The 19752-nt window shown below is 42.7% G+C and overlaps 1 protein-coding gene across 1 annotated transcript in view; it reads right to left on the reverse strand.

The window, feature by feature from the left end:
• The window catches only part of LOC119416585 (tripartite motif-containing protein 55-like), a 95757-nt gene that overhangs the window by 28030 nt on the left and 47975 nt on the right, over positions 1-19752 (reverse strand). The window contains exons 4-7 of the mRNA XM_037683775.1: positions 6340-6495; positions 6082-6104; positions 5816-5940; positions 2904-3328 (exon numbers count right to left, since the gene is read on the reverse strand). Coding sequence (XP_037539703.1) covers positions 2904-3328; positions 5816-5940; positions 6082-6104; positions 6340-6495 — 729 coding nt within the window. The remainder of the gene's footprint in view (positions 1-2903; positions 3329-5815; positions 5941-6081; positions 6105-6339; positions 6496-19752) is intronic.

Here is a 19752-nt window from a genome sequence, read left to right on the forward strand (position 1 = left end):
GCCCAGAGTCTGCAGCAGCCAGCCCAGAGTCTGCAGCAGCCAGCCCAAAGTATGCACCAGCCAGCCCAGAGTCTGCAGCAGCCAGCCCAGAGCCTGCAGCAGCCAGCCCAGAGCCTCCAGCAGCCAGCCAGAGCCTGCAGCAGCCAGCCCAGAGCCTGCAGCTGAGCTCCTCACCGCCAGTCTGTCCGCTGAGGTCTTCGCCCCTGGTCTGTCTGAGGTCTTTGCCCCTGACACGTCTGAGAGCTTCGCTCCTGACCCAACCACAGAAGATCCTGACCCAACCTCAGAAGATCCTGAGCCAACCGCAGAAGATCCTGGTCCACCTGAGGTCTTGGTCCCCAGCTCGTCTGAGGCCTTCGTCCCCGGCTTGTCTGAGATCTTCGCCCTTGGTCCGTCTGAGGTCTTCACTCCTGACCCGATCACAGAAGATCCTGTGTCAACCGCAGAAGATCCTGGTCCACCTCAGGTCTTCGTCCGAGGTCTTTGTCCTCGGCTCGCCTGAGGCCTTTGTCCCCGGCTCGCCTGAGGCCTTTGTCCCCAGCTCGCCTGAGACCCTCTTCCCCGACCTGCCTGAGACCCTCGTCCCTGACCTGCCTGAGACCCTCATCCCCAACCTGCCTGAGATCCTCATCCCCGACCTGCCTGAAACCTTTGGCCCCGACCTGCCTGAGACCCTGTCTGTCCTGTTCCTGCCTGAACGCCCCCTCGGCTGCCTGTCTGACCTGTCCCCGTCTGAATGGCCTGTGGGACAACCTCTCGACCACCTGCCCGACAGGCCCCGGCCTGAGGAATGGTCTCCCAGCCACCCGTCTGTCCTATTCCTGCCTGAACGGCCTCTCGGTCACCTGTCTGATCTGTCTGAATGGCCCGTTGGACAACCTCTCGACCGCCTGCCCTGTCGGCCCCAGCCCAATGAATGGTCTCCCGGCCATCCATCTGTCCTGATCCTGCCTGGACGGCCTCGCGGCCGCCCACCCGGCTTGCTCCAGCCTAAGTATGGCCTCCCGCCCGACTTGCTCCATCCTGATAGACGGCCTCGTGGCTGCCCGCCCGACTTGCTCCAGCCTGACGGACGGCCTCCTGGCCGCCCGCCCGCCCTGCTCCAACCTGACGGACGGTCTCCTGGCCGCCCATCTGACCTACTCTGGCGTGATGGACGGTCTCCTGACCATCCAGACTTTTGTGTTCCCCTGTTTGTGTCTAGTTAGGTCCCTGGTTTTGTTTTGTCAGTTTGTTTTTGTCATGTTTTGTCTTGGGCCCTCCATCCTTGTAATTCCTCACTCCACCCACCAAATCTTTTTGGGGGGACTATTTTGGGGATGCCAGGGGGCGTCCTTGGGCAGGGGGGATTACTGTAGGGATGGCACCATCTTGTGGGCCTTCCCTATCTGTGTACCCTTGTGTCATTTAATCCTGATTGATTTCACCTTCTGTTCTCAGCTGTTTGTAATCACGTCCTGTCTTGTCTGTGTATTTAAGCCTGTCAGTGAGTCTTGTCCTTTGTCTAGTCGTTGGGTATTGTCCTGTCCTGCCAGCCTGATCTGTTCCTCGTTCCCTGTTTTTGTAAGTTGCTGCCACGTCAGCCTTTTTGATTTATTATTAAAGAGTATTTATTTTTGTAATCCTTGAGTCCTGACTCTTTCCCTGCTCATCTGGGTTCCCTCCTGCCCTGACCTGTCTGAAACCCTGACAAGTAGAGGCAGAGAGAAGCCCACCTTCACATTCAAGGAGAATGATATGGGATTCATTGCACTGATCCATATTGAGAAAGCTTCCTAAACCTCAGAAGGTTGAAGGTACTGCAAGGAGGGAGCAGCAACTCACATTTCCTTGCAACCTTGATCAATGGAATGTTGAGTAAATTTCTACAATGAGCATGCTGAATGAAGTTCAACCTCCTAAATACTCAAGTTCAAAATTGTGAGACTAATATAATGTAATGTTACAGGATTTATTTTTTCTCTGTTTAAATAGTTATGATTATTTTTCTCCATTTTTGGCTACGTGATGACTGGATCATTAAAGCCATCTTGACTTGTAAACTTACATCAAAGTTATTGTTCAGTCTTGGAAAATAAATACAATTTAAACTTTACTTAGCTGATTTTGTTTTGTTTCAGGTGACCTCCATTTAAATGGATGTTTCTGGATAAAATATGGGTTTTATGCCTGTTTCAAAACTGGGCAAAAAAGAATTGTCATTTTGGTTCAATTTACCCTCGGAGTTGGATTAACTTACCCCATACCTGGGCCAAATAGAGCCACTGGAACACTTTTTTTGTCACTTCATATTTCTAGAGCTGTTTGTTTTATATTTGTTTTTATAATACATGTATAATTTTTTTAGACAACATCCCAAATTATTGTATGTGTTTTCTTTGTACTCCTGTGTCATTTAATCTCACTTGTAGAACCCAGAAAACAAATGTGGCGTATCTTACCCCACTCTCCCCACTACAAGTAACAGCTCACAAAACAATTTCAAATGATCCAATTAATTTGCACATGTGAACAACTGTACAGTGTGATGCAAACTATTCTCCCCTTTTTGGCATTCTCTGTTTTGTTGCTTTACAACCTGGAATTTAAAGGAATTTCAGTGGACGGGTATTTTTTATCTATAGGAATAAATGATAAATGATCCATACTATGTAGCAACTTAATAGCTAAGCATGCTGCTCAAAATACTTTAAAATACAAATACAGGCACATAAAATTTAATTGAAGGCACAAAATGGAGTTGTAATAAATTTGGAAGGAGAATTTTGTCAGTAAGGAGGTTCAGAGGGGTCGTTATCAACACAGTTAGGTCTAAACTTCAAATGTCACTGGCCTTTCCACTATGGTTTGTGTCAGAAAGAGTAAAGAAAAGAAAGTTGTTTTAAGATATACAGATACTTTACCTGCTGCATGCTTATTCCTTCCTGGTTGTCACTGCTGTTTCCCACTTTTATGGGATATGGTGCCTCCACTGCTTTTTTGGTCTCCTCCCTCGTTTCCACATTAATATGACCTGGTTCTTCAACATTTGAGTCTGGCTCATGAGTGTCCAGCTGCATAAGTTCCCAGTCAGACTCAACAGTGTCAGTGTCTCTCTCTACAGGTAGAACTGCAGGGACTGATGCTACTTTTTGTTCTGTTGGCTGTACTGGTTTCACTAGTGGACATAAAGGTGCAGGAATCCACTCCTGAGCTGGTTCCTCTGCAATGTCCAGGTCCTTTACTGAAGGTTCTTGATACTGTTCCAGTTCTGTGCTCTGGATTAAGGACACCTTGGGTTCTTCTGGCTCTGGACTGCCTTCTAGTTCTTCGGGGACATCCTCCACAACTATAAAGATGTCAAAAATGACACTAATAAATGGAGGGCTATCTGACATTAAATGGTAAATGGTAAATGGACTGTACTTATATAGCGCCTTTCTATCTTATTTCAAGATACTCAAAGCACTTTACACTACAATCTGTGTCCTCATTTACCCATTCATACATCACTCTACTAGATCTCTACAAAGCTAATTGAACAAATCATTCTAAAGAGACTAATCAGTGCTTTAGATCACATTCATACACTGATGGGACACACATCAGAGGCAATGAGGGGTTCAGTGTCTTGCCCAGGGACACTTCGACATATGACTGCTGGTGGATCCGAACCCCCAACTCTCGCATTGGAGGACGACTGCTCTAACCACTCAGCCACATCTGCCCATTAGAAATCTGAATAGGTAAAGATTCTCTGGTTAGACATTCTCATCACTGGAAATTACTTTGTAGGGAAAGAGCTTTTTGAAGGTTGATATTTTAAATTAGAAAATATGTTCCTTTAGACAGATAGCCACAGAATTACTGAAAATGGTCATAAAAGTTCTGTTGTAAAAGAAACACCATTACATTACTAAATGTACCTCTTCAAAGACCAACTCCTTTTGGATTATACTCAGATCAAAAAGACTATTTTTTTTAAACCTTCACACCACCGTAACTTCACAGTATACACCCAAAAAAGTTCAATCTGGTCCTCTGGACATTCAAAAAAACAAAACAAAGCAAAAAAAAAAAACGTAGAAACGTTTCGTCTTTCCTCCGAGAGACTTCCTCAGTCTGAGGTGCTGTATTCAGCTCAGTCTCTTAAATAGCACCTTCTCAGAGTGGATCAACCAGTTTGCTGCTGACAACCAGAACCAGCTGATCACATGCTCAAGAAGGACCATCAGCCTAACAATGGATCATTAGCAAAAATGACAGGTTGGCTTTCTTGGACTGTGAGGTCTCAGTCTCTGATAGAGGACATTTGCAAACCGAGGTGTACCACAAACCCACCCACACAGACCAGTATTTGCAGTTTGACTCCCATCACCCTTTGGAGCACAAGTTAGGAGTCATCAGGACTCTGTACCACAGAGCAGACAGCATCCCCACTAACTTATATTCGAGATCTTGTTGTTCTATATTTTCCTAACAGAGCACTTCGCTCTCAGGCTGCAGGTTTACTTGTGGTTCCTAGAGTTTACAAAAACAGAATGGGAGGCAGATCTTTCAGTTCTCAGGCTCCTCTCTTGTGGAACCAACTTCCAATCTCTGTCCGTGAGGCTGACACATTATCTAGTTTTAAAACTAGGCTTAAGACTTTCCTTTTTGATAAATCCTATAGTTAGGCTTGGCTTGGGTTTCCTGAGCTGTCCCTTAGTTATGCTGCTATAGACTTAGACTGCTGGAGGACAAACTGACCACAATTTTCACTCTGCTACTGTCTTTACTTACTCTGCTCAACCTGTTTTGTAATTGTAATTATTTTTTCTATCCTTAACATGTGTTTGTCTTTCAGATACACCTGGACCTGGTCCTATATCTGGACCTGGACCTATACCTGGACCTGGACCTATATCTGGACCTGGACCTATACCTGGACCTACCATTCTGTGTTCGTCTGTCTCTCCTTCCTGTCCTCTCAAAGGTCAAAGCAGACGGTCTCTTGTCCTGAGCCGGTTCTGCTGGAGGTTTCTTCCTGTTAAAGGGAGTTTTTCTTTCCACTGTCTCCACAGTACTTGCTCAGGATGGGAGACTGCAACGAAGCCAAGATTTAACTTGTCTGATGGATTCCTTAGATAGAGAACTTTACTAACTGGCTTTTATGTGAATGTTCCTGTAAAGTGCCCTGAGACAACTTGGTTGTGATTTGGCGCTTTATAAATAAACTGAATTGAAACTGAATAGTTTCTTTTTATACTTTATATTTTGCTATTTTTGGGTGTATCTGGGACCCTGTGTACATAATTTCGTTCCACCTCATGTACCACATGTGCTGGAAATGACGAAAAAGTTTAATTGAACTTGATAAAAAAAAAACAGTTTTGTCCAAATCCACTAAAGACGAGTCTGCAATCCATTTAGCAATAATTTAGAAGTATTTGGTATTAGAGCAGCAGTTTTGTTTGTCACAGCTGATTTTTGGTGCAATATGTTAATAATGTTACTCTTTCTGTACTGACTGACACATGAAGGTTGTTTGGTGAGAAATAAACCAGCAAATCACTGTCTGAAGCTAAAGTGTTGCTGTGTGTCTGTACTGCCATGGTCATTTGAACTTCTGCTTTATTAAAATTTTTAAATGTTGTTTTTATAGGTACAAATATTGTAGTTCTGTTATTGGCTCCATTAGGTTTTAGTTAGCTTAGCTCGCTGATGAAGAATTATTGAAAATTCAAACTAAGATCACACTGGCTGCTGTCTGAAGTTTTTCAAACAACTCTTCCTCTATCATACTATCATTTCAGCAACAAATAAGTAACTTAAAAAAAAGTGTTTTTTTACTTGCCTTTGATGAAATCAATGCTCTTTAAAGCTTTCTCTTGTCTGCTGAAATTAATTTTGTAAAAGCTTTTATGTTCAAAACTTGGTTTCAGTGTCTCTGCTGGACAGGAGCTGGAAGCTGCCATCACTCTGAAGAGGAAAAGAAGGTAGAGGGAAGAAACAACAAAGGGAATAAATGGTACAACAGCACGGAGTGGAACGTTGAGAAATAATTATTACTGGGGAGTTACGGTTCATTCTAAAATGTACATGTGTTTTAAAACTACTCACGTTGTGATCAGCTTTCTTGAACTCTGAAGAAAAAGTGAGGACATTCGAGAAATTAACTATTTTAAAGAATAGCCTCATTTCCTGATTCTAATTTGTTTCAACACACTGAACTATCAAACATATATAATAATAAAAAAATAAATAAAAATAAAATAAAATGTAAATAATACTAATAATTGCAATACATTGCTCAAAAAAGTGTTGTTGGTTTATAATATTTCTGTTGGATAAAGTTTTAAAAGTGCAGATGTAGCCCACCTTCACAAAAGCAGCCATCTCCATGTCATCCATGCTGCTCTCGGCGCTCTCCAACAGTCTCCTGTTGGCCTCCACGCTCTCACCACAGCAACGAATCAACATCTGGGTTTCACTTAACTTCTGTTCCTCTTCAGAGCTGATTTGTTGGATCATTACCTTCAGGTAAAGAAAAAAAAACGATTATTGAGATTAAAAGAAAAATTATTTTATCAGACAGCATAAAAGGAATTGTTGATTTTACCACAGTTTTTTTTTTTCTCCCTGTCAAATTTAGAATAAAATTTAAAACCTTACTTCTAACATACAAAGCCCTCATCAAACTTATCAGCGAAGTTGCTGATTTCTTTTTCAGGCCAAAACATAGCAGGTAGAACTAAGCTGCAACGCCTCGTTGCAGCTCACATTTATTTTAGGGACACAAAAAGTAACTAAAAAATCATAACATAAATATTTGTTATTTTTCCCTTTAACAGATTGTAAATTTATGAAGGATTTTATTTGAGGATCTTTAAACTGATTTAATTCATCATGTTTTTAAAAAAGATACGAGGAAGCCATCTCTCTGCGTTACAATTAAATATAGATTAAAAGAAAATCCCAAGGGTGGCACAATGGCTCAGTTGGTAGAGCTGCTGCCTCTTAGCGAGCTGGTCGCCAGATCAAACCCCAGTCAGGAGCCTTCTGGGTGGAGTTTGCATGTTCTCTCCGTGCATGCGTGGGTTTTCTCGGGATACTCAGTTTTCTCCCACAGACCAAAAACATGCATGTTAGACTGATGGTAACTCTGAATTGTCCCTAGGTGAGACAAAGTGAATGGTTGTTTGTCTCATTTGTCTCTATGTGTCCCTGTGATGGACTGGAGACCTGTCCAGAGTGTCCCCTGCCTCTCACACAGTGACTGCTGGATATGGGCCGCAATGACCCCCGTGACCTGAAAAGGAAGAAGCGGGTAAAAATATAATGGATGGATGGAACACCAAAAACTTGTTTATGTGTTTATAATAATAATAATAATAATCATTTTATTTAAAAAGCGCCTTTCATGACACCCAAGGACACTTTACAGTAAGAACAAAGATCAACAGGAATAAAGAATATAAAATACATAAAGAATATAAAATACATAAAGAATATAAAATACATAAAGAATATAAAATACTTAAAGAATATAAAATACATAAAGAATATAAAATACATAAAGAATATAAAATACATACAGAATATAAAATACATAAAGAATATAAAATACATACAGCAAAGTTAAGGATAAGCGAGTCTAAAGAGATGTGTTTTCAGAGCAGTCTTGAATAGAGAAAGAGAGGTGGTGTTTCTTAAGTCAGGGGGTAGAGAGTTCCAGAGATGAGGGGCAGAGCAGGTGAAGGCCCTGCTCCCCATGGTGGAGAGGCGGGCAGAGGGTACATGGAGGTGTAGTGAAGAGGAGGATCTGAGAGAGTGAGAGGGATGGAGATGTGTAGGAGGTCAGATAGGTACGGAGGGGCAAGGTTGTGGGTAGCTTTAAAAGTGAGAAGAAGAATTTTGAAGACGATGCGTGATTTAACCGGGAGCCAGTGGAGCTGCTGCAGGACTGGAGTGATGTGGTTATAGGAGGAGGTTTGAGTTATGACACGGGCAGCTGAGTTCTGGACCAATTGTAGCTTCTGGAGAGATTTGTTGGGGAGGCCATAAAGAAGGGAGTTGCAGTAGTCAATCCGAGAAGTCACAAGACTGTGAACAAGGATGGCTGTGGAGCGGGGTGTGAGAGAAGGGCGGAGACGGTTGTAGTGAACTAGACCTCCTACAACAATCTGTCTTTGAGGACCTTCAGGGGACAGGAACTGTTATTTCATTGATTTGAATCCAGAAATACAAATTATTTCATCAAGAAGACTATTTAATTGTATCCTGAATTAATCAATTGAAAGAACACTCTTCTTTTTTATATTATCAGAATCAGAATGCCTTTATTGTCATTATACGCAGTACAATGAAATTAAGAGCCACTCCTTTTTCCAGTGCAAAAACACGCCTTAAGAAAACACACATTTAACACACTAAAAATATAAAAAATGTAACGCAATATAGATATAATAATGAAAGTAAAAAAATACAAGTATTACACAATTGTATTGCACATTATGGATATTAGTGAGGTAGTTAAGGTGACTGAGGGTATGAAATGTCAGTAGTGTTGCACAGTAGAAGTCCAGGTGTTTGGGAGGTTAGATGATTAAATCAGTGCATGTGTGAGTTCAGTGTGGTGATGGCTTTCAGGAAAAAACTGTTCTTGAACCTGTTTGTTCTTGTTCTGATGCACCTGTAGCGCTTCCCTGAAGGTAACAAGTCAAACAGTTCAAAACCCGGGTGTGAACAGTCCATGATTATGTTTTCTGCTCTGTTGAGGCAGCGTGATGTGTAAATGTCCATCAGGGAGGGGAGAGAGTCAGTTATCATTACTATTTTACAATATCTTGATAATCAAAAGTGTGTTTAGTTCATACCATTTCTAATGTTGAAGTGAACCACTCATTTAAATCAACTGTGAAACAGTATTAATGATTTTTAAACCTCATTAGACTTAGATCATACAAGTTAAATGTCTATTTACAAAATAAATGTGCATTTTACACTTCTGTCTGAATGAGGAGTGGATTTGATGTCGGTCAAAAGTCAGAAAACAAGTTATGAGAATGAAGTGCCTTGTTTTTAAAACTCTCAGACAGTAAATAAGAAACTGGCGCGCCTGCTGTCTCTCACTTCTTCAAAATATTTTCCTGTCTGTACTAACCGTTCTTAAAAAAAATTTCTGCTGTCTGTTGACTTCTAAAAACCCTCTGACATCACTAAAACTCCACCCCTGCTGGTTGTGTTAACCAATCAGGAAGTACCACATAACAGGAAGTGGATACTCTTTAAAAGTCAACACTTGTTGGAACTATTCAGTCTTACAAGTCTAAGATGAGACTCAGTCTTACTGGAAGACTCAGTCTTACTGGAAGACTCAGTCTTACGGCGAGTCTTACTGGAACTTTCAGTTCTTACTGAAAGTCTGTTTGGAGTTCTGGCTGGGACTGCAGTCTTGCTGGAGTCTTACAGCTGAACTAAATAGCTGATGGAGTTTGACCATGAGCCAAGAGTCCATCCATTCCAACGGAGTCACAGCACGCCTCGCTGTGAACTCACTCTGAGTATTAAATGCTCTCAACTTCAAAGGAAGCTTATTCTGTTGAACGGAGTACCGTCACTACTTTGGAAGATTCTCAGCCACTCTGACCAGAGACGCTGAAAAAGGAGCGTGAAATGGACCTCTGTTCCGGAGCTGATTTATCTTCTGCAAAGGTAAAGAGTCGTCACACACCGAGTGTACAGAGGGCTGAGCTGGGGTCAAATGAAGGGTGCCATTCCTGGTCAACACATTTTCTTCCTCTATCTAAATCCTCCTCTTTAAACTTCAGTCTCTCCTCTTGTAAACCTCTTCGCCAGTAAATCAAGCGAGATGCCTTCAGAGATGAATTATTCTCCATCAGTAATCCTCTGTTGTCTTGTTATTTGAACTTGCTAAGTTTATTAATCAGAAACAGATCAGCAAATCAAGTGTACATGTTTGATGTTAAATTTTGATTCTGTTAAATAAATGACAGCATTTATTCTGATGGGTAGAAGATATATGATGTCTCATGTCACTAATTATACACTCCACTCTCAAGTTATCTTGGTCACATGGCAGAAATTTAACTTGAAAAAGAAAGAATCCATTGTTAATTAAACAATTAATATTCTTTGTGCTTGAACTAGCCTTAAGAATAATTAATTAAGTAGTATGTCCGCAGCACAGCTGTCCCGACATACTACACGGTTAATATTTCGGAGATGGAAATAGGCAGACCGAGTGACATTGTTGATGTGTGAAGTGAAGGAGAGAGTGGTGTCGAGGATGACACCAAGACTCTTGACCTGAGGCGAGGGGGATAGCAGAGAGTAAGGGGGATGAGAAGATTTTCTGATTTTGAAAGAGAGTTTTTGGTACCGAGAAGAATGATTTCTGTTTTGTTACTGTTTGGTTGTAGGAAATTGTTAGAAATCCAGTGATTTAGCTCATTGAGACAGTCGGTGAGGATGGAGGGTGGGTGGGTGGAGTTTGGTTTTGTTGACAAATAGAGCTGTGTGTCATCAGCATAACAGTGAAAATGGACACCGAATTTACGGAAGATGTGACCTAGAGGAAGGAGGTAAGTGATGAAAAGGAGGGGTCCGAGGACAGAGCCATGGGGGACACCTGTGGAGACGGGGGAAGACTGGGAACGAAAGGATTTGAGCTGAATGAATTGAGTGCGGTCAGAGAGATAAGATTTGAACCAGTCTAACGGAGTACCTGAGATGCCAATGGAGGTTAGTCTGTTGAGGAGGATAGAATGACAGATGGTGTCGAAGGCAGAACTTAGATCCAGTAAAACGAGGATAGACAGAAGAGCAGAGTCAGCAGCAAGAAGAAGGTCATTAGTTACTTTTATTAGAGCTGTTTCGGTGCTATGGTGGGGGCGAAAACCAGATTGAAACTCTTCATAAATGTTATTGTTGGATAGGTGAGAGTGAAGTTGACTAGCAACAGCTTTTTTTTGTTTGTCCCTGATTGTAGCAAAGGTATACTGTGTCTCTGTTCAACTTTTATTTTTTCTTCCAAACTCTCAGTGTTCTCTCTCTCTGTGAAGGTGTCAGTTTCCTGTGTTCGTAGTTTGTCATAAATATCTGCAGATTTCAGTTTTACACAAGATTATAGCAAAGACAAACAAGATTTCTTAGTAATTTGTAATTTGCATTAAACTGGTTTTCATTTGTAAACGTACTGTGATATGACTACTGTGATAAATGTATTTTTCAATTAATCCATCCATCTATCATCTTCTGCTTGTTCTGAAGTTGGGTCGTGGAGGCAGCAACTTGAGCAGGGAGGCCCAGACATCTCTCTCCACAGCACCTCTTCCAGCTCTTTTGGGAGGATTCTAAGGCGTTCCCAGGCCAACCGAGAGACATAGTCTCTCCAGCGTGTCCTGAGTCTTCCCCGAGGTCTCCTCCCAGTCGGACATGCCCGAAACAACTCCCTAGGGAGGCGCCCAGGGTGCATTCATACCAGATGCCTGAACCACCTCAACTGACTCCTCTCGATGAGGAGGAGCAGTGTTTCTACTCCAAGTTTCTTCTGGACAACTGAACTTCTCACCCTGTCTCTAAGAGAGAGTCCAGTTACACTGTGTAAGAAACTCATTTCAACCTCCTGTATCCGCAATCTCATTCTTTCGGTTGCTAACCAGAGCTCATGACCATAGGTGAGGGGAGAAACATAGACTGACCAGTAAACAGAGAGCTTTGCCGTACAACTCAGCTCTCTTTGCACCACAACAGACTGGCACAGAGTCCGCAATACTGCAACCACTGCACGAATCCGTCTGTCAATCTCACGCTCCATTCTTCCCTCAATCATGAATAAAACCCAGAGATACTTGAACTCCTCCACTTGAGACAGAACCTCACCCTCGACCTGAAGAGAGCAATACACCCTTTTCTGGTTGAGGACCATGGCCTCAGATTTGGAGGTGCTGATTCTCATCCCAACGGCTTCACACTCAGCTGCGAACTGCTCCAGTGAGAGCTGATGATCCTGGCATGATGACGCCAACCACATCATCTGCAAAGAACAGCGAAGGAATCTTGAGGCCACCAAAACAGAATCCCACTGCCTCCTGGCTGTATCAATAAATTCAGTCCATAAAAGTTACGAACAGAATCTGTGACAATGGGGAGCCCTGGCAGAGGCCAATTCCCACCCTCAAGGGTCGGACTTACTACCAATAATGCGATACAAAACTCTTGCACCGCTTGTATAGGGGCCGAACAGCCCATAGCAATGGGCCCCCAATCCCAATACTCACAGCACCCCCGTCCCCCACCACACACAAACACACACACACACACAGTGTCCCCTGATGAACACGGTCGAAAGTCTTCTTCAAGTCCACAAAACACATATAGACTGGATGGGCAAACTCCCATGACTGCTTGAGAACCCTAGTGAGGGTAAAGATCTGATCCAGTGTTCCGCGGCCAGGACAGAACCCACATTGTTCCTCCTGGATCTGAGGTTTGACCAGCGATCGGACTCGCTTCTCCAGTACCCCTGAATAGACCTTACCTGGGAGGCTAAGGAGAGTTATGCCCCTATAATTGGAGCACACCCGCGATCCCCCTTTTTGAAGAAGGCAACTACCACCCCAGTCTGCCAGTCCACTGGCACTGTCCCCAATGTCCACGTGATGTTGCAAAGGCATATCGACCAAGACAGCCCCAAAAGATCCAGAGCCTTAAGGAAATCATGGCGAATCTCATCCATCCCCAGAGCCCTGCCGTCTCAGAGCTTTTTAACTACCACGGTTATGGATAGACCAACCCCGAAGTCGCCCGACTCCACTTCCTCCATGGAAGATGTGCCGGTAAGATTGAGAAGATCCTAGAAGTACTCCTTCCACCTCCCGACGACTTTACTGGTTGAGGTCAACAGCACTCCACTTTCACTGAATACAGTGTTAGTAAAGTGCTGCTTTCATCAACATCATCATCATCAACTTTATTTATAAAGCGCTTTAACATCAGCCACAGCTGAAACTAAGTGCTGAACATCAGTAATAAATACGATAAAAGAAAGCATAAACATAAAGTGACAAAGCTCGGCACACAATAATGAATTAAAAACTCAATTTAAAACACAATAAAATGACGAGTTAAACAGATAAAATCAATACCAATGAAAATTAAGTAAAATCAAGTCTCAGTTGGATTGAAGGCCAATGAGTAGAGATGAGTTTTAAGACGGGTTTTAAAGATGGACAGTGAAGGGACCTGTCGAATGTGCAAAGGCAGAGCGTTCCATAACTTAGGGGCACTAACAGAGAAGGCCCTGTCTCCTCAAAGCTTCCTCTTACTCTTGGGAATGACCAGAAGCAACTGGTCAGCGAATCTGAGTGACTGAGTGAGAGTGCAGTGGTGAGGAAGCTCTGTTAAGTAAAACGGGGCAAAGCTGTTTAAAACCTTAGAAACAAACAAAAGAATTTTAAAATGAACTCTAAAATACATAGGCAGCCAGTAGAGAGAAGCCAGGACAGGTCTGATGTGCTCTCTTTTACATGTTCCTATTATAAGACGTTGTTACGTCCACCAAGAACACAACATATTAAGGAGGACACAAGAAGCAAAACATTCAAAGCATTCAGTGTATTAAAGCTGCTGCTTCCTGTTTAAAAAAAGATTATTATGAACCCCCAATTCCTGTGTCCACCAAAAAAGACAAAAAAAAAAAAAAAGTAGCGAGTAGCACCTCGCTGCAGCAAACAGAAAGGGGCATGGACAGACCAGAGTCAGTCCCATACCATATTTGAAAATGGGACTCCAGAAATGAAGGGGGTGCTATTTTCATGATAAATAAATTGTATTAAAAGCCATTTCAAATCATCCATCCATCCATCCATTTTCTTTACCCGTTTGTTCCATTTTGGGTCACGGGGGTCGCTGGTGCCCATGTCCAGCAATCACTGTGCGAGGGGCGGGGGACACCCTGGACGGGTCGCAAGTCCATCACAGGGACACATAGAGACAAACGAGACAAACAACCATTCACTCTCTCACCTAGGGACAATTTAGAGTTACCAATCAGCCTAACATGCATGTTTTTGGTCTGTGGGAGGAAACCGGAGCACCCGGAGAAAACCCACGCATGCACGGAGAGAACATGCAAACTCCACCCAGAAAGGCCCCTGGACCGGGGTTTGAACCAGGGACCTTCTCACTGAGAGGCAGCAGCTCTACCAGTTGCGCCACCGTGCTGCCCCATTTCAAATCATTTTTTGTGAAATACATAGGCCTTTGAAATAATGCATTCAACTTTTTGTTTGTTTACAAAACGTGTTCTATAAATGTTATGTACATTTACAATTTTTTCTTTTCCTTTTGCGTTGGCTCAGTTGACCCACTCCTGTAGCACAGTATTAAGAGTAAAACCACCAAACTACTACAGTTGTAAATATATCATTTTGTAACTGTGTTGTTTTAACGATTGGGTAATCTTGTTTTAAAAAATTAAGAATACAAGCAAAGTAAATTACTTACAATAGCTTATGTGTAAATATATTTATTATTTCATAGTTCTTTTTGAACAATGAATGAAAGCAATACAAATTTTCTTTAAACACTTGAGATACTGCAGCTAAGTTGTTTTATGTTTTTACAGTTTTATTTTAACAGCCTGAATCAATAAAGATTTCAAAAGAAAAACCAAAGCTAAATTAAAAAAAAAATAAAGCAATTACATTCAGAAATATATTTCATTTACAAACAAAAGGCATAATACAAAACAACAAGGTTCAAGTGCAAAAATGCAAAGTAAACTAAAACATTGGGCAATACAAATAAGGCAAAAATAAAAATATACGGATTACATTTTATCATATAAGGGATCATATTCTTTACATATATATATATATATATATATATATATATATATAATATAAATATTATATATATATATATAATATTCTATCATATTCTTTAGTTGAAGTTTGAAGGCATTTTATTAGGCATTATACTAAGAGTTTAAGATATAACAGAGAAATGCCTCAACATGCACTGAAAAAAAATACATGCTCAGTTATTTCAACAGCATCATAGAAAACACAATTTCTTGTTTCTATACCAAATCCTTTTTGAATAAAGTCTCTGATAAATGAAGCCTAGGTGTAAATTCAGACAAGAAGACTCTTCATCTCACCTGCTCAGCCAGTCACCCCATGTGCCTCCTTCCTAGCCTGCGCTGGTCTCAACTCCATTCATCAGTTATCGCTCCCTTCATAAGGTCTCTACACCCGCTTCTCATCTGAGCTTCACCTCCACCCCTTCTCCACCTTCAGCTTTAGACTTCTTCAGTATCCCTTCAGTCCTTTGGCATCCTCTTCACCACCAGTGTCCAGGTCCTGGGGGGAAGATGTCCTCATCCTCTCTGACGGCGGTTACAGCGTCTTCTGCCAGGGTCCGAGCACCAAAGAATACTTATTGTCAAATACAATTTCTAATTGCTACGGTTGAAATTACATTAAGGTTTTAAAGTGAATCACTTTGGAATAATTGGATATTTGAGGAATTTGGTGCACAGTTTATGAATCAATTGTAATTGGTAGAATTGACATATCCATCCATCCATCCATCCATCCATCCATCCATCCATCCATCCATTCTCTTTGGCTTATCTAGAGTCGGATCACGGGGGTAGCAGCCTAAGTAGGGAGGCCCAGACTTCCCTCTCCCCAGCCATTTGGGCCAGCTCCTCTAGGGGAATCCCAAGGCGCAGGCCAGCCAAGAAATATAGTTCCTCCAGCGTGTCATGGTTCTTCCTCTGGGTCTCCTCCCGGTGGGACATGCACAGAACACCTCACCAGGGAGGTGTCTAGGAGGCGTCCCAACCAGATGCCCGAGCCACCTCAACTGGCTCCTCTCGAAGTGGAGAAGCAGCGGCTCTACTTTGAGTCCCTCCCGGATGACTGAGCTTCTCACCTTATCTCTAAGCGAAAGTCCAGACACCCTGAGGAGAAAGCTCATTTCGGCCGCTTGTATCCGAGATCGCGTTCTTTCGGTCACAACCCAAAGCTCATGACCATAGATGAAGGTAGGAATGTAGATCTCTAGCGAAAGCTGTAGATCACGACCTGATGAAGCCAATAGGACCGCATCATCTGCAAACAGAGAAGCAATACTAAGGCCACCAAAACGTATCCCCTCAACACCTTGGCTGTGCCTAGAAATTCTGTCCATAAAAGTTATGAACAGAATCGGTGACAAAGGGCAACCTTGGCGGAGTCCAACTCTCACTGGGAACGAGCCCGACTTACTGCCGCAATGCGGACCAAGGTGTGACACTGAATGTACAGGGACCTAACAGCCCATATCAAAGGGCCTGGTACTCCATACTCCCGGAGTACCCCCACAGGGTTCCCCGAAGGACACGGTCGAATGCCTTCTCCAAGTCCACAAAGCACATGTAGACTGGTTGGGCAAACTCCCACGCACCCTCCAGGACCCTGCTGAGGGTGTAGAGCTGGTCCAATGTTCCACGACCAGGACGAAAACCACAAAGCTCCTCCTGAATCTGAGGTTCGACTATTCAACGGACCCTCCTCTCCAGAACCCCCGAATAGACCTTACCAGGGAGGCTTAAGAGCGTGATCCCCCTGTAGTTGGAAAACACTCTATGGTCCCCCTTTTTGAATAGGGGGACCACCACCCTAGTCGGCCATTCCAGGGGAACTGCCCCCGATGTCCACGCAATATTGTAGAGTCGCATAAGCCAACACAACCCTACAACATCCAGAACCTTAAGGAACTCCGGGCGAATCTCATCCACCCCTGGGGCCCTGCCACCGAGGAGCTTTTTAACCACCTCAGTGACCTCAGCACCAGAGATTGGAAAGCCCGACCCAAGGACCCCAGGCTCTACTTCCTCAGTGGAAGATGCGCCAGTGGGATTGAGGAGGTCTTCAAAGTATTGCGCCCGCCGACCTGTCTCCACTGTCTTTAATCATTTAGAGTCACAGCTCTCTGTGTCTCTCAGCACTGAGGAGCTGTCCTTATATTTTGATTCTTTATGCGATACTGTATTGAATGATGTGGCCCCGATTAAAACCAACCGATCAAAGTCAAGATCAGACCCATGGTTGAGTGACTATACCCATGCTATTAGACAGGAATGCAGGAGAAATGAACGCAAGTGGAGAAAGGACAGATTCCAAGTCTCTTTTGATATACTGAGAGAGAGTTGGCATCGATACCAACGAGCTGTGAAAACAGCCAGAGTAAAATATTTCTCTGACATTATTGCTGCTAACTCTCACAACCACCGTGTTCTAAGAAAATCAACACTGTCCTCAATGCACATGAACCGGTCCTTTTTGAAGCATCCAGAGAATTTTGTGATAAGTTTCTTAATTTCTTCTTGGACAAAGTTATGAACACTAGGGCTTGTTTCTCTTTTCCATCCCTTGACCCTTCAATCCCGGTCCCCTGTCCTGCTGTTTTTGATCATTTGGAGCCTATTTCCCCTCTCCTATCTAGAGAAACTTGTCACCAGTATAAAATCATCTGGTTCTCCCCTTGATGTTGTTCCTCCAAATTTTCTTAAGGAGGTATTTTCTACTGTTGGCTCCTTTATCTTAAATGTGATCAACAGCTGTTTGATGTCTTGTGTAGTACCAAGCAGTTTTAGACATGCTGTGGTGCAGCCATTGTTGAAAAAAAACTGGCCTTGATCCATCATTTTTGTCAAACTTTAGGCCAATCTCCAAGTTACCCTTTATATCCCAAATTTTAGAAAAAGTTGTTTACACGCAGCTGAAGGCATTTTTGGATGAATTTAAAATTTTGTAGGTCTTCCACTCTGGTTTTAAAATGTACCACTGCACTGAATCTGCACTTTTAAGGGTTTTTAATGACATATTTTTAGCAATGGATTCTGGAAACTGTGTTTTACTTGTTCTTTTAGATTTAACAGCTGCTTTCGACACAGTTGACCATGACATTCTCATCTCCAGACTGCAGCAATGAGTGGGCATCACTGGCTCAGCTCTGCAGTGGTTTAGGTCCTACCTTTCTGATAGAAGTTTCAGGTCGTTTTCACACCAGATAGTCCGGTAGACTCAGTTCAGTTCGGGACCAATATTCATGACCTTTTGTTTACATTTGAGCTGGTGTGTTTGCATTCACACTGCACTGTACAGTCGAGTCAACCAGTTGAACCAACCTATTCCCCCGCTCGCCTGTGGGGGTGCTGCACCAAGAACTACTGAAAGAAACAACACAAAAACCTCTGAAGACACGTCTTCTTCTTCTTCTGTAAATAAAAATAAAAACGAAGTGACATCAAGTTTTATCAGTTTTAGGAGTTATACTTTGTCATTTTTCCAAAATGGACTTAGCATGAGCAGAAGACGAGACAGAAGACCATGGAGAATGTTGTTTTTCCACACAAGGCAGCTGACGGCTCCATATAAGGTAAGAGAAATGCGTGTTTGTTTACATTGCGGAGCGGGGTCCGGTCTGTTTACATTCACACTGTACTCGAACCGCGCTGGAGTTCGCTTCTACCGGACCGAGACCTAGGTTTTAGCCCGGGCCAGAGTTCGCCTTTTTGTTCCATGACAGAGTTCGATGGCGCATTTACACTTCCCTAAACAAACCGGACTTTCTAGGAAAATGAGCTAGAGTTTGATTAAAACGGACTAAACAGAGCTGGTGTGAATGCAACCTCAGTGTGATGATGGATAATTTTACCTCTGCTTCTGCTGCCCTCCCCTGGGGGGTACCCCAGGACTCTATTGTTGGTCCTCTCTTGTTTTCTCTTTACCTTCTGCCACTAGGTTCTATTTCCAGAAAGCATGGTGTGCAGTTTCATTTATATGCAGATGACTGTCAAGTCTACTTCCCTTTGAAACAAAATGGCTCCACTCAGTCTCTCCTGGACTGTCTTGATGACATTAGAAGATGGATGGCACTTCATTTCCTCCATTTTAATGAAAAAATACAGAGGTTATGGTCTTTAAATCCTGTGGCCCTAGCAGTTTCTCCACCTTGGATTTTTCCTCTTTGGCCCCATATGAGAAATCCATTTTGACAAATTTAGGAATGAAAATGGACCCCTGCCTGAAACTTGACTGCCATGTCAACAGCGTGGTTAAGTCTTCTTTCTTTCAGCTGAGACGCCTGTCAAAAATCAAGCCCCTCCTTTCTAGACACCACTTAGAGACAGTAATCCACGCTTTTATTATTTCACAGCTGGATTATTGTAACTCTGTTGATAGGAGTTAGCCAGGCCTCACTCTCATGGTTACAGCTGGTACAAAATGCTGCTGCACGGTTTTTGACTGGTACAGGCAGGTGTGAGCACATCACTCCAGTTCTGATGTCCCTTCACTGGCTTCCTGTCCAGTTTTGAATTAATTTTAAAGTTCTATTGTTTGTTTTTAAGTCTTTGAACAGTCTTAGTCCCTTATTTGTCTGAACTGCTTCACTTTTACATACCATCACATGCTCTTAGATCCTCTGACCTGATGCTTTTAGCAGTCCCGAAAACCTTTTATAAATCCAGAGGAGACAGAGACTTTTCAGCTCTGGCTCCTAAATTGTGGAATGAGCTGCCACTGGAGGTCAGGCAGGCCCCGTCACTTTCTGTTTTTAAAACTCGTTTACAAACACTTTTTTTTTCATTGGCTTTTAACCTAGACTGAGTCAGCATCTGTGTCTTAATGTTGTATTCTTTTACTTATGATGTTCTGATATATTGTTTTTAATATATATTTAGGTGTTTTTATTGTTTTACTGTTTTTTGTT

The sequence above is a fragment of the Nematolebias whitei genome, chromosome 11, assembly GCF_014905685.2.
Source record: "Nematolebias whitei isolate Nwh7 chromosome 11, NemWhi1, whole genome shotgun sequence".
Classification (NCBI taxonomy): Eukaryota; Metazoa; Chordata; class Actinopteri; order Cyprinodontiformes; family Rivulidae; genus Nematolebias; species Nematolebias whitei.